Here is a 14,854-nt window from a genome sequence, read left to right as displayed (position 1 = left end):
CAACAAGATGGAGATTCATCCAACATGCGAGAACGCCGTCAAGCCACCGGCGGAGAAAGGGTAAACATTCCACTCTGCATTTCCCCCAGTTTCTTACATTGACTGGCTACCTGCGTGGTTAAAGAAGCCACCTCAAGCCTATAATCCTTGCTGCAATGGAACTCTGAGTGATCCAGTTTTTCCCGAACAAAGCGTAGTGAATACAGCTCCTACAGCGCTGGAACCATTCATTTACTTTTTCAGAGGAATCCATTGGAAAACTCATCTGGGACTAACTTCGTTAGCTTGATGGCTAACGTTAGCAGTTTAGCTTGGTTAGCGTCTCTTTCAAGCCGACTTTAAGCGGGAATCTGGGATAAGAAATAGCGGTCCTAGCTGTTAAAAGCTAACCAAGTCAAAGAATCCATGAAAAAACTATTTTGGTATTTATGTTTAACAAAGATTGGTTATGTTTTAGTTAAAATAACAAACTGGGTGTTTCCAGTATACAGTGTTCAGCTGCGCACTCTGACGTCAGGACCAAAAATGTAATCCCAAAGGTGTTCTATGGGGTTGAGGTCAGGGCTCTGTGCAGGCCAGTCAAGTTCTTTCACACCAATCTCAAGAAACACTTTCTGTATGGATCTCGCTTTGTGGACAGGGGCATTGTCATGCTGAAACAGGAAAGGGCCTTCTCCAAAATGTTGCCACAAAGTTGGAAGCACAGAATCATCTAGAATGTCTTGTATGCTGTAGCGTTAAAATTTCACTGGAACTAAGGGGCCTAGCCCGAACCATGAAAAACAGTCCCAGACCATTATTCCTCCTCCACCAAACTTTACATTTGGCATTATGCATTTGGGCAGGTAGTGCTCTCACGGCATCCGCCAAATCCAGATTAGTCCGTAGGACTGCCAGATGGGGAAGGATGATTCATCCATCCAGAGTCCAATGGCGGCGATCTTTACACCACTCCAGGCGACGCTTGGCATTGCGCATGGTGATCTTACTCTTGTGCGCGGTGGCTCGGCCATAGAAACCCATTTCATGAAGTTCTCGACAAACAGTTATTGTGCTGACGTTGCTTCCAGGGGCAGTTTGGAACTCTGTAGTGGGTGATGCAACCGAGGACAGGCGGTATTTACGCTCTACGCGCTTAAGCACTTGTTCTGTGAGCTTGTGTGGCCTACCACTTCACTGCTGAGCCGTTGTTGCTCCTAGACGTTTCCACTTCACAGTAACAGCACTTACAGTTGACTGGGGCAGCTCAAGCAGGGCAGAAATTTGACTAACTGACTGGTTGGAAAGGWGGCATCCTATGACGGTGCCACGTTGAGTCACTGAGCTCTTCAGTAAGGCCATTCTACTGCCAGTGTTTGTCTATGGAGATTKCATGGCGGTGTGCTTGATTGTATACACCTGTCAGCAACAGGTGTGGCTGAAATATGCTAATCCACTCATTGCTTCTACACCTGCATTGCTTGCTGTTTGGGGTTTTAGGCTGGGTTTCTGTACAGCACTTTTTTTATTTATTTTTTATTTATTTAACCTTTATTTAACCAGGTAGGCAAATTGAGAACACGTTCTCATTTACAATTGCGACCTGGCCAAGATAAAGCAAAGCAGTTCGACACATACAACAACACATAGTTACACATGGAGTAAAACAAACATATAGTCAATAATACAGTGAAAAAAAATAAGTCTATATACAATGTGAGCAAGTGAGGTGAGATAAGGGAGGTGAAGGCAAACATAAATGATATGTATAGAATAAGTAAAAGTATAAAAAGGAACCATGGAGGCGAAGTGAGTACAACACAGCAAGTAAAATAAAAACTAAAAAAACACTGGAAAGGTTGGTTTGCAGTGGGAAGAAAGTGCAAGATAGAGACAGATAAATGGGGTGCAAAGGAGCAAAAATATTAATAATAATACAGTAGGTAAGAGGTAGGTTGTTGGGCTAAATTGTAGATGGGTTTTACTGTACAGGTGCAGTAATTCTATGAGCTGCTTGACAGCTGGTGCTTAAGCTAGGAGGGAGATAGGTGTTTCCAGTTTTCAGAAGATTTTTGTAGTTCGTTCCAGTATCATTGGCAGCTGAAGGAATGGAAGGAGAGGGCGTCCAAAGGAAGATTTGGTTTTTTGGGGTGACTAGAGAGATATACCGTGCTGAGCGCGTTGCTACAGGTAGGTGCTGCTATGGTGACCAGCGAGCTGAGATAAGGGGGGACTTTACTAGCAGGGTCTTGTAGATGACCTCGGACAGTGGGTTTGGCGACGAGTTGAAGCGAGGGCAGCCAACGAGAGTGTACAGGTCGCAGTGTGGGTAGTATAATGGGGCTTTGGTGACAAAACGGATGGCAACTGGATTAGACTGCATCCAATTTATTGGGTAGGGTTTTGGAGGTATTTTTGTAAATGACATCACGGAAGTCGGGATTGGTAGGATGGTCAGTTACGTTTTACAAGGGATGTTTGGCCAGCATGAGTAAGGATGCTTTGTGTGCGAATAGGAAGCAATTCTAGATTTGACTTTGGATTGGAGATGTTTTGATGTGGGTCTGGAAGGAGAGTTTTACGTCTAACCAGACACCTAGGTATTTGTAGTTGTCCACATATTCTAAGTCAGAGCGTCCAAAGTAGTGATGTTGGACAGGCGGGCAGGAGCAGGCAGCGATCGGTTGAAGAGCATGCATTTGGTTTTACTTGTATTTTAAGAGCAGTTGGAGGCCACGGAAGGAGAGTTGTATGGCATTGAAGCTCGCCTGGAGGGTTGTTTAACAACAGTGTCAAAAGAAGGGCCAGAAGTATACAGATAGTGTCGTCTGCGTAGAGGTGGATCAGAAACAACCAGCAGCAAGAGCGACATCATTGATGTAAACAGAGAAGAGAGTGGTCCAGAATTGGAACCCTGTGGCACCCTAGAGACTGCCAGAGGCCCGGACAACAGACCCTCGATTTGACACACTGAACTCGATCAGAGAAGTAGTTGGTGAACCAGGCGAGGCAATCATTAGAGAAACCAAGGCTGTCGAGTCTGCCAATGAGGATGTGGTGATTGACAGAGTCAAAGCCTTGGCCAGGTCAATGAATACGGCTGCACAGTATTGTTTCCTATCGATGGCGGTTACGATATCGTTTATGACCTTGAGCGTGGCTGAGGTGCACCCATGACCAGCTCTGAACCAGATTGCATAGCGGAGAAGGTGTGGTGTGATTCGAAATGGTCGGTAATCTGTTTGTTGACTTGGCTTTCGAAGACTAGAAAGGCAGGGTAGGATAGATATAGGTCTGTAGCAGTTAGGGTCAAGGGTGTCCCCCCTTTGAAGAGGGGGATAACCGCAGCTGCTTTCCATCTTTGGGGATCTCAGACGACACGAAAGAGAGGTTGAAGAGGCTAGTAATAGGGGTGGCAACAATTTCGCAGATTTAGTTTTAGAAAGAAAGGGTCAGATTATCTAGCCGCGGCTGATTTTGTAAGGGTCCAGATTTTGCAGTTCATTTAGACATCAGCTGACTGTATTTGGGAGAAAGAGAAATGGGGAAGGCTTGGGCGAGTAGCAGAGGGGAGGGCAGTGCTGTTGTCCGGGGTAGGGTTAGCCGGTGGAAGCATGGCCCAGCCGTGTAAAAATGCTTATTGAAATTCTCAATTTAGTGGATTTGTCGGTGGTGACAGTGTTTCCTATCTTCAGAGCGGTTGGAAGCTGGGAGGAGGTGTTCTTATTCTCCATGGACTTTACGGTGTCCCAAGAACTTTTTTGAATTTGTGTTGCAGGAAGCAAATTTTCTGCTTGAAAAAGCTAGCCTTGGCTGTTCTAAACTGCCTGTGAGTATTGGTTTCTGGCTTCCCTGAAAAGTTGCATATCACGGGGGCTGTTCGATGCTAATGCAGAACGCATAGGAATGTTTCTGTTGGTTAAAGGGCAGTCAGGTCAGGAGAGAACAAGGGCTATATCTGTTCCTGGTTCTAAATTTTCTTGAATGGGGCATGCTTATTCAAGATTGGTGAGGAGGCAATTTTTAAAAAATGACCAGGCATCATCTACTGACGGTGACGAGGGAATGAGATCAATATCTTCAGGATACCCGGCCAGGTGGATTAGAAAGGCCTGCTGCTGAAGGTGTTTCAGGGAGCGTTTGACAGTGATGGAGGGGTGGTCGTTTGACCGCTGACCCATTAACGGATGCAGGCAATGAGGGCAGTGATCGCTGAGATCTTGTTTGGCAAAACAGCAGAGGTGTATTTGGAGGGCAGTTTGTTAGGATGATATTATGAGGGTACCCGTGTTTACGGAATGTGGGTGTGGTACCTGGTAGGTTCATTGATAATTTGTGGTGAGATTGAGGGCATCAAGCTTAGATTGTAGGGTGGCTGGGGTGTTGAGCATGGTTCAAATTTAGGTCGCCTAGCAGCACGAGCTCTGAAGTAGATGGGGGCAATCAGTTCACATATAGTGTCCAGAGCACAGCTGGGGGCAGAGGGTGGTCTATAGCAGGCGGCAACGGTGAGAGACTTGTTTTTAGAGAGGTGGATTTTTAAAAGTAGAAGTTCAATTGTTTGGGAACAGACCTGGATAGTTATAACAGAACTCGCAGGCAGTCTTTGCAGTAGATTGCAACACGCCCTTTGGCCGTTCTAGTCTTGTCTGAAAATCTTGTAATTTGGGGATGAACAAATGTCTGAATTTTTGTGTGTCTTTCTAAGCCAGGATTCAGAACACGGCTAAACGCCCGGGTTGGTAGAGTGTGCTAAAGCAGTGAACAAAACAAACTTAGGAGGAGGTTTCTAATGTTAACATGCATGAAGCAGGCTTTTACGGTTTACAGAAGTATCAAAAAGAGCGCCTGGGGAAAATAGGAGTGGAGCCAGGTACTGCAGGGCCTGGGATTACTCTAGCATCACCAGAGGAACAGAGGAGGAGTAGGATAAGGGTACGGCTAAAAGCTATGAGAATTGGTCGCCTAGAGCTACTAGAGCAGAGAGTAAAAGGAAGTTTTGGGGGCGATAAAATAGTTTAAAGGAATAATGTACAGACAAAGGTATGGTAGGATGTGAATACAGTGGAGGTAAACCTAGGTATTGAGTGATGATGAGAGAGAATGTCTCTAGAACATCATTGAAACCAGGTGATGTCATCGCATATGTGGGTGGTGGAACTGAGAGTCGGTGGATATGGTATAGAGAGCAGGGCTAGAATCTCTACAGTGAAATAAGCCAATAAACACTAACCAGAACAGCAATGGACAAGGCATATTTACATTAAGGAGAGGCATGCTTAATCGAGTGATCAATAAGGGTCCAGTGAGTAGAGGTTGGTTGGGGTCGTGGCGATCCAGACAGCTGGCCGGGTATATGGCTATCGGTAGCAGCATAGGATGGAGGTCTGTTTGTAGATACCTCGTGCGTTTCCGTCGGTAGGTTAGTGGGGTTCCGTGTAGTGGGGTTTTGTTCAGATAGCAGCCAATAAGACAGCTAACGATTAGCGGGCCTCAGATGAGCGTTCAGGTAACGTCGGGACGGAGGTGCCGGTTGGATAAATCCCTCGGGCAGATAACGTCGGCAGTCAGTCGCGGCAGTCAGTCGTGAAGGCCCGGTGGGGTTCCGTATCTGCAGCAGCAACAAAAGAAACGGGTCCGGATGGTGATGGAACTCCTCAGCTGGCTAGCTCCAGCATGATTTGAGTTTGCTCCGGGGTCGACGTAAGCCAATAGTCACACGGTTTGCAGCTAGCTAGCTGCGAAATCAAGGTGCAAGTGTCCAGAGCCTGCGGCTGGAAACCGGGGAAACTGAGAGAAAAAAGTCCCGGAATGCTCCGGTCCGAGTCGCGTTGCACAAAAGTGCCGGTAGATTATCGAGCTAAAGGAATAGCTGATGACCACAAAACGTGGGCAGCTGAAACACCAACGCTAGCCAGCAAACCGGCTAATTTCGGGGCAGCTACAGATTAGCTGCTGGCTAGCTATCGGAGTAGCTTCTGGTTAGCTTTCAGGCTAGCTTCTGAATTAGCCCCTGGCTAGCTTCCACGATGGATTTTCAGATTGAGGTAAATAATACTTTTTGTAATTGGTGAAGCGGGTTGCAGGAAAGCTTTTGCAGGAAAGCTTTTGTAGTTGAGTTCTTGGATAATAAAATAAATAAAAGATATGCGAAGAAAAGGTGTAAATATATATATATACAGGACACGACACGACAATACGGAAAAAGACGTCTGAACTGCTAAGCCACCTTGGATCTGAGATATCTTTACATCAGCTGATGTAAGAAGCGCTTTATAAATGAATTTGATTTGAAGGGGTGTCCACATGGTTTTGTGTATATATAGTGTATCTACAACTATCGCTCCAGTATCCCTGCACATTGAATATGGTACTGGAACTGACCGACCCTGTATATAGTATGCTTGCTTATGTTCCTGTGTAGCTCAGTTGGTTGAGCAACGGCAGGGTTTTGGGTTCTATTTCCACAGGGGACCAGTATGACAAAAGTATGAAAATGTATGCACTGACTACTCTCGCTCTGTAGAAGAGCATCTGCTAAATTACTCAAATGTAAATATAATAAAATAAAAATGTTACTTTAGTTTTACCTGTTTACTACTGTATTGTTGGGTGTAGAGCTAACAAGATAGGCATTTCACTGTACTTGTGCGCATGACCTTGAAACAAGTGCTGATTTCAGAACCAAAGTGGGATGACAAAACTTTTGCGTTAAATAGCAATTGCATCTACGTTTTGGGGAATATTCAGAGGTGGAAACTTTCCGTGGGAATTAACGAAAATGAATGTTAATGCCATTTGAAACTTCTTAAGCTAGCGGAACCCCTCGACAACATCCGCTGAAAAGGCAGAGCGCAAAATTCCAAAATATTTTTTTGAAATATTTAACTTTCATACAAGTGCAATACACCAAATTAAAGCTTAACTTCTTGTTAATCTACCCATTGTGTCCGATTTCAAAAAGGCTTTACAGCGAAAGCACACCATATGATTATGTTATGTCAGAGCCTAGTCACAAAAAAACATACAGCCATTTTCCAGCCAAAGAGAGGAGTCACAAAAARCAGAAATAGAGAAAATTAATCACTAACCTTTGATCTTCATCAGGTGGCACTCATAGGACTTCATGTTACACAATACATGTATGTTTTGTTCGATAAAGTTCATATTTATATCCAAAAATCTCAGTTTACATTGGCGCGTTATGTTCAGTAATGTTGTGCCTCGAAAACATCCGGCGAATTTGCAGAGCCACATCAATTTACAGAAATACTCATCATAAACTTTGATAAAAGATACAAATGTTATGCACAGAATTAAAGATATTCTTCTCCTTAATGCAACCGCTGTCAGATTTCAAAAAAGTTTTACGGAAAAAGCACACATGCAATAATCTGAGTACAGCGCTCAGACACAAAAACAAGCCATACAGATACCCGCCATGTTGTGGAGTCAGCAAAAGTCAGAAATAGCGTTATAAATATTCACTTACCTTTTATGATCTTCATCAGAATGCACTCCCAGGAATCCCAGTTCCACAATAAATGTTTGTTTTGTTCGATAAAGTCCATTTTATGTCCAAATACCTCCTTTTTGTTAGCGCGTTTAGTTCACCAATCGAAATTCACAAGGCGCCGGCAAGTCCAGGCGAAAGTTCATACAAAGTACAAAACGTTCTATTACAGTTCGTAGGAACATGTCAAATCAATTTTTAGGATGTTTTTATCATAAATCTTCAATAATCTTTCAAGCGGACAATTCCTTTGTCTTTAGAAATGAAAGGGAACTCAGCTCGCTCTCACGGCCACGCGCATGATTTAGCTCATGGCCTTCTGCCAGACCCCTTAGTCAAACAGCTCTTATTCACTCCCCCTTCACAGTAGAAGCCTGAAACAAGGTTCTAAAGACTGTTGACATCTAGTGGAAGTCTTAGGAAGTGCAATATGACCCCATTTACACTGTATCTTGGAAAGGCAATGAGTTGAACAACTACAAACCTCAGATTTCCCACTTCCTGGTTGGATTTTTCTCTGGTTGGATTTTTCTCAGGTTTTCTCCTGCCAAATACGTTCTGTTATACTCACAGACATGATTCAAACAGTTTTAGAAACTTTAGAGTGTTTTCTATCCAAATCTACTAATAATCTGCATATCTTAGCTTCTGGGCCTGAGTAGCAGGCAGTTTACTTTGGACACGCTTTTCATCCGGATGTGAAAATACTGCCACCTATCCCAGAGAAGTTAACAAGTTAGACATGATTTAAACACACTTTGCTGTAGGCTACTATTTTCTAGTTAACAAAAAAACATATTGGTCATATAAAATATATTCACCCCACCCAGTATTGTAATCAAAACTTACCATAAAATATATTCACCTACCCCAGTATTGTAATCAAAACTTCCAAAAATATATTCACCCACCCGTATTGTAATCAAAAACTTACCATAAAATATATTCACCCACCCAGTATTGTAATCAAAACTTACCATAAATATATTCACCCCACCCAGTATTGTAATCAAAACTTACCATAAAAATATCTCACCCCCCAGTTGTAATCAAACTACATAAAATATACTTCACCCCACCCAGTATTGTATACAAAACTTACCAAAAATATATTCACCCACCCAGTATGTTAATCAAAACTTACCATAAAATATATTCACCCCACCCAGTATTGTAATCAAACTTACCATAAAATATATTCACCCCACCCAGTATTGTAATCAAAACTTACCATAAAATTATATTCACCCCACCAGTATTGTAATCAAAACACTTACCATAAAATATATTCACCGGCCACCAGTATTGTAATCAAAACTTACCATAAAATATATTCACCCTACCCAGTAATTGTAATCAAAACTTACCATAAAATATATTCACCCTACCCAGTATTGTAATCAAAACTTGGCTCAGACAGTTTAGTAGTGTGGGCTCAATAGCATCTCATTAGTGTGCAAGATCTTGAGAATCAGCTGTACATGTGATGGAAGAATGCACTGTGCATGCTGAGGGTTGCAATTCCATTGAATTGGGAATAGTTTAACCAAAATATGCTACAAGACCTAGAATTGCCTTATGTGTATCCCACAAAAAAGGTTCACTGTTATAAGCTACCTTTTTTGATGAATTTAAGCAAAATTCCCCAAATTCCCGGGCTTAACTTCCCATGGAACATTTCTGGGARAATTCAGGAAATTTACAGGGAAGTTTCTGACCCTTTGCAACCCTAATTGTATCTGCCTACTCTGGTCTGGGCACCTACGCTCTAGCCAACAGCTCGATGATACAGTGCGGGTAGGCTGTGTGGGTAGACTAGTCTACATGATGAGATGATGGATAAGAGCGAGAATATTTTTATTTGTCAAATGGCAGCCAAGCATCGATGATCATGTCACCAGAATAAGACCCTMAATATTTATTGGAAAGCAACATCAAGCTCATCACCATGCACTTTCACCACCCAGTGAAGTTAATAACTTATTTTATCTGTAGTCTAATAAACTGTGTGGTTTCCCGAGTCGAAGTGGGGAGGACTATACACCACATTGCGTGACTCCAAATTTTCTTTGACATGATGGTTATTATATCAATATTGTCTGTCCATGAGCTGTAGTGAAGGGAAGCGTTTCAATACCAGGGCCAGTCAAGCATAACACCTTCCAGAATCCAATATTGCCACCCTCCCTCTTCATATGAAGTATATTCCCTTTCTGGTGGGCAGATCTGTGCTACATGGCCTTGAGGGGAAGCATGTTTGAGAACAGTGACTGTATTATACAGAGAAAATTGTGTCCTCTGAAAAACTGTGAAACGCTGTCGGGATCTGTGTTTTATGGCACCATAATTCTCCACGCGTCAGCTGCTTTTTACTCCCTTTCATTAAGATCTTTTTTTTGGTGTGACGCTTGTTTAAAAAAAAATAAATAAATAAATAAATAAATCCGGAAACGAGCCTTTTAAGCTGATGACACTCTTGTTGTCATTGTGAGGTGAGCCGTTGTCATGGTAATGTGGCCCTCCCATGTTTTGTGAGCTTTGCTTTTTTTGCTGTGCCTGATTTACTTTATCCAGGCCATTTTGATATATAAATGAATGTGTATGGTTGTGTCCCGTTTGGTACCCTATTCCCTGTATAGTGCACTACTTTTGACCAGAACCACTTTAGGGAATAGGGGGCCATTTCTGATGCAGACTGTCTTTATTTAGCTACTGTATGGTTGTGCTACTGTATGCCGTTAACGTTGGTCAGTCACAGAACTTCTCCTCTTCCGCTTTCCAGTCCCAGTGGCTCTGTGCTAGCCTGTCTGGAGCAGGTGAAGAGCTACCTGCTCACAGACGGGACCTGCAAGTGTGGCCTGGAGTGTCCTCTCACCATTCACAAGGTGAGCCAGCCAGGAGTTGTTTGTGGGTGTGTGATGGGGCCACTCCTGGTAGCTGGGTCATAAAGTTCAAGGGAAAACACACTGCACATGCTACTGACCACTAACACACTTCTAACTGTAGCCAGGGTTGGAGGAGAGAGGTGACACGTATGTTTTAGGAGTAGCCACTGACACACGCTAACATCTTTCACCCCCCCCTCAGATATTCAGCTTTGACCCCGGGGCGGCTGTCAAGCATAGGATGGCTGAGGATGCACGAGCCGATGCCGATGTCACCAAGCTGTGTATCCACAAGAGGAAGATCATTGCCACGGCAACTCTGCACAGGAACATGGAGTCACTGCACCCCTCGCTGGCTCTGGCTAGTCACGGTAGTGGCACTGGTATGTGGAAGTTGTTTCTCAATTTGAGAGGCAAGCTTGCCCTCTGGTCCTCTGTAGCTCAGTTGGTAAAAGCATGACTCTTGCAACGCCACGATAGTGGGTTCGATTCCCGGGGCCAGCAATACGTGAAATGTATGCACGCATGTCTAAGTCACTTTGGATAAAAGCATCTGCTAAATGGTTATTATTATTATTTATATTATAACAATCCAACCATTCATATAGCTTATTGGTTGATAATGAAGTTCAATATCTCATATCTGATCACGTTCAGAAATAGGCCTATACAATGAAACATTCTACAAACTATATTAAAAAGAAATGGGAGGAGGAACTTAACATGGTTGAACATATTAGAGACTCAACAAAGCTCCACCAACTCAAGATCATGGAGAGAATTCTGTTGGAAGAATGTTATACGTTTCTTCATAACACCTAAACTGAAATCAAAACAGACTGGCTCACTACACCCTTGTTGGAGAGAATGCGGTCTATTGAGGGCGGACCACTCTCATATCCTTTGGTCCTGCCCCGCAATCGAAACTTACTGGGGAGAAATAAAATCTAACATTGGAAAAAATAATGGGATTTGACATAGAACAAACATTCATTTCTTTGTACTTGGGTGAAATACCTGATAACTTACACAATAGAGAAAAGTACYTCTTGAAGGTCCTACTGGCAGCCAGTAAAAAGGCTATCACTAGGAAATGGCTACAAAAAGACCCTCCCACAGTGACACAATGGATAGACATTGTAGAAGAAATACRCCACATGGAGYGTATGACCTTTGCTTTAAGAACTCAACAGGAGAGAGGTCAGGAATACTGGGAGAAATGGGTTTCATACTTGGAAAAGGTCTAATTCAAAGATGCTAATGTAACTAATATGATGATGAAGATATGAAGTGCACTGTAACTGCCAGATCTTTTTTGTTATTTTATTTTACTTTATTTGTACTTTCCTACAATAAGTATAAAGTATAAAAAAAAGAAAGAAATAGGCCTATACTCATAAGTGCGTTGAGATCTTACAGTATTTGATTGCCATTCAATTGCTTTTACCCTCCAATGGGTGTCACTAGATATGATGATGTGAGCATCTGTGCATTCTCAGCAAGTTTTGTTCCGTTTTTCCATATGCCATGGAGAAATTAAAATGAAAGACAATATCTTTATGGCAGATTGAGATCAGCTCTGTCAGAAATGCTCTGTTCCGTGCAGCATTTTTACAGCTGCTGTGCTGCTTTGTGCCCTGTCAGCATTGCGTTATAAAAGAGAAGCAAAAATGTGACACTGTCTGAACATGCATACACATATCAGCTAGATTATATTTCCATAGCGTTCAGTCTGCTTATCTGCTGTTTTCTAACTGTTTGCTGTAAATATAAGGTGTCTGTTGTCAATTAAGCACTGTTTGTATATTTGCAAGTTCAGAATGGAAAATGCTGAGTGAGTCACTCAGAATCATCTCAATTTTGATCTGTAATATCAACTTGACAAAACTAAGATGACTACTAACTAAGATTACTAATATGAACAATATTACTCTGCTTTGCAGGTTCGGCGACGGTGGGTCCTATGAGTCATCCAGCAATAAAGAACAATATGTACGATGGTCCACCCAACAAGATGACAATACCTGGTCAACGGTACTATAACCATGAACTGGGTTCTCCTCAGAGAGATCCGTACTCTGGTTACAGCAGGACAAGACTGGGGGGAAGTGGTCGCTGTAGCCAACAACGGTCACCCTACCGTATCCGCCACAGTGTCCTGCTCAGCCCCTCCTCCTCCACCTCATGTGGCTCGCAGCATTATGGTGATGGGACTCCCTCCCCAAGGACTGAACTTCTGGGGAGTCCTGAGCCCAACATGCTTGGTTTTCATGGAGCTTGCAGCCCAGGCTCTGCCCTTATGAACGGTGATCGTTTTACACCTCTCTCACCACCTAGTGTTCTGCTCCACGGTTCGCCTTCGGCCACCCAGCCCTCGTGTGCCATAGCAGGAAGGACTAATGTACCTGTCAATGCCAAAAGCCCCAATATGCAGAAGCCCTTCTACAGCTTCCCCCACAACAACTTTCAACATAAGCTCCAGCCTGCATGCCATCCACACCCACAGTCGCATTTGTCCCTGTCTCAGCTCCCTCCCTCCTCTGAGATGGACCCTCTTGGTATCCTGGACCCCATTCCAAGCCAGGGTCCCTTAGTGTCAAATGTATCTGGCCTCCAACACAGTGCCCATTCTCAGGTACCACCAATGAATGTAAACATCCCCCCTACCAGTGTCCCTTTGCCCAGCAACCTGCCTTTACCAACTGGGAAGTCTGGACATGTTGGGCATGGCCAGAGGGTCCAGCACCACCCTACCCCTTCATCTGTCTCGTCCTCGCCTATTGTGTCCCCGGTACATATGGCTGGGCCTGTCCTTGCCAGGGTGGAGGAGTCACCCCACCGTTCACGTTGCTCCTCYGGATCTTCTGAACACGGGAGCTTCGCTCACCCCACGGGGCTCCAGGTTCCTTGTGGGGGTTCAAAGCCACTTCCCCGGTCCCCTCGGGCCTCCTTGGGGTCCCCTCGACCTGCAATGCCGCCAAGTTCATATAAGATGGACAAACTCCATCACTTGAACGATAACCCCAACTACCTGCCAGGGAACAGTAGTCTAAGCAGGCATTCCAACTCCATGTGCCCTCCAGCTCCTGGTTCTGATAGTGTCCTTCAAAGGAATCACTCGGTAGGAATGCCCCTAAACAAGATGCTAGATCAGCAGAATCCCGCTTCCTTCCCAGCCAGCAGTCTTCTGTCAGCCGCAGCCAAAGCACAGCTAGTGAATCAAAACAAACATCCCGACAGCGCAGCGGCTGCAGAGGCTCACAGTGGCAGCGGTTTGGGACACCCAGGGCTGGTTGGTGGAGGCAGAGGTGGGAACCTAGATGGACACAGCACTTTAAACCAGCGATATCTACCTAATCCTGGGCCGTTGGCGAGCGAGGTTCAAACCGGAAGAGCAGCATTAAGAGACAAACTCATGGGTATGGCTCAGCAGAGAGAGGCGAATCGCAAGCGGAAACTGTCCAATGATGTCAGCGGTGGTGGCGTCAACAATGACAGGGCTTTCGACGTGCTCAAGCATCCAATGGGTGGCTCAGGATCAAGTTCGGCTAGCTTTCCAGAGCCTTTGAGGAGAATGTTTCAGCAGGGTAGCCTGTCCTCAAACACCTCCATGGCCCAGCTACTCCAGTCCATGAGCCACCAGAGTGCCCATAATGGGCCAAGCCACGTGGGCCACAGCCCAGCCCGATCCAGCAAATCTCCCTTCTTGGAGGAAGCTTTGCCTCATATGTCAGCTTTGCAGCAGAGCTTGCGGGGGCCTCAGCTCCAGGGCAGAGCGTTGGTCCCTTTCTTCCAGAACATGAACAACGAAGGTCAGATTTCAGGCCAAGATCTAAACATGGAGCAATTTAACGGGCCAATGAACGTAATGCAGGATCCCGCCTTAGCTGGGAACGTTGGGGTACTGGGTTACGGTGGTAGACAACATGCAGCCATGGGGTCAATGCAGGACAACCCAAACTCTCACCAGCAGCAGCAGTTTGGACGTTATCAGAAACCATCCCAGGTGCAAGGCAACCCCCACTTCAGAGGCAGGGCAGGATTGCCTCCCATGATGTCCAATGGCAGTGTCCAAGCCCTCTCTAAGTCAGGTAAGAGGCTGTTTCTTGATTTTGTTTACTTTTGTCCTCTTATCCTAAGTGTGTAGCAAAATCATAGATTTGTATTATGTTTTAAGTCAATAGTCTCTACCTACACGTTTTTGTGGTTAAGCGAAGGACAGTAATTTATTGTGCGCCCTTATGGAGAACTGGTATAGTTTTTGTTCTAGTATTGCAAATAATTGGATATACACTACCGTTCAAAAGTTTGGGATCACTTAGAAATGTCCTTGTTTTTGAAAGAAAACCATGTTTTTTGTCCATTAAAATAACATCAAATTGATCAGAAATACAGTGTAGACATTGTTAATGTAAATTACTATTGTAGCTGGAAACGGCAGATTGGTGTTTTGCGGGTACTATTTAATGAAGCTGCC

The 14,854-nt window shown here is 44.3% G+C and overlaps 1 protein-coding gene across 5 annotated transcripts in view; it reads left to right on the top strand.

The window, feature by feature from the left end:
* LOC111959584 (methyl-CpG-binding domain protein 5) overlaps positions 1–14,854 on the top strand; it is a 45,314-nt gene that overhangs the window by 19,445 nt on the left and 11,015 nt on the right. For all 5 annotated transcript variants that reach the window (XR_002876693.2, XR_011475011.1, XR_011475010.1 and 2 more), the window contains exons 3-5: positions 10,275–10,377; positions 10,580–10,760; positions 12,321–14,468. Coding sequence is in view for 2 of the 5 variants with exons in the window: in XM_023981254.1 (XP_023837022.1) it covers positions 10,275–10,377; positions 10,580–10,760; positions 12,321–14,468 (2,432 nt within the window). In the remaining 3 variants the exon portion in view is untranslated. The remainder of the gene's footprint in view (positions 1–10,274; positions 10,378–10,579; positions 10,761–12,320; positions 14,469–14,854) is intronic.

The sequence above is a fragment of the Salvelinus sp. IW2-2015 genome, linkage group LG36, assembly GCF_002910315.2.
Source record: "Salvelinus sp. IW2-2015 linkage group LG36, ASM291031v2, whole genome shotgun sequence".
Lineage (NCBI taxonomy): Eukaryota > Metazoa > Chordata > Actinopteri > Salmoniformes > Salmonidae > Salvelinus > Salvelinus sp. IW2-2015.
The sequence above is the reverse complement of the archived record's forward strand: the minus strand, read 5'-3'. Positions and strand labels throughout refer to the sequence as shown.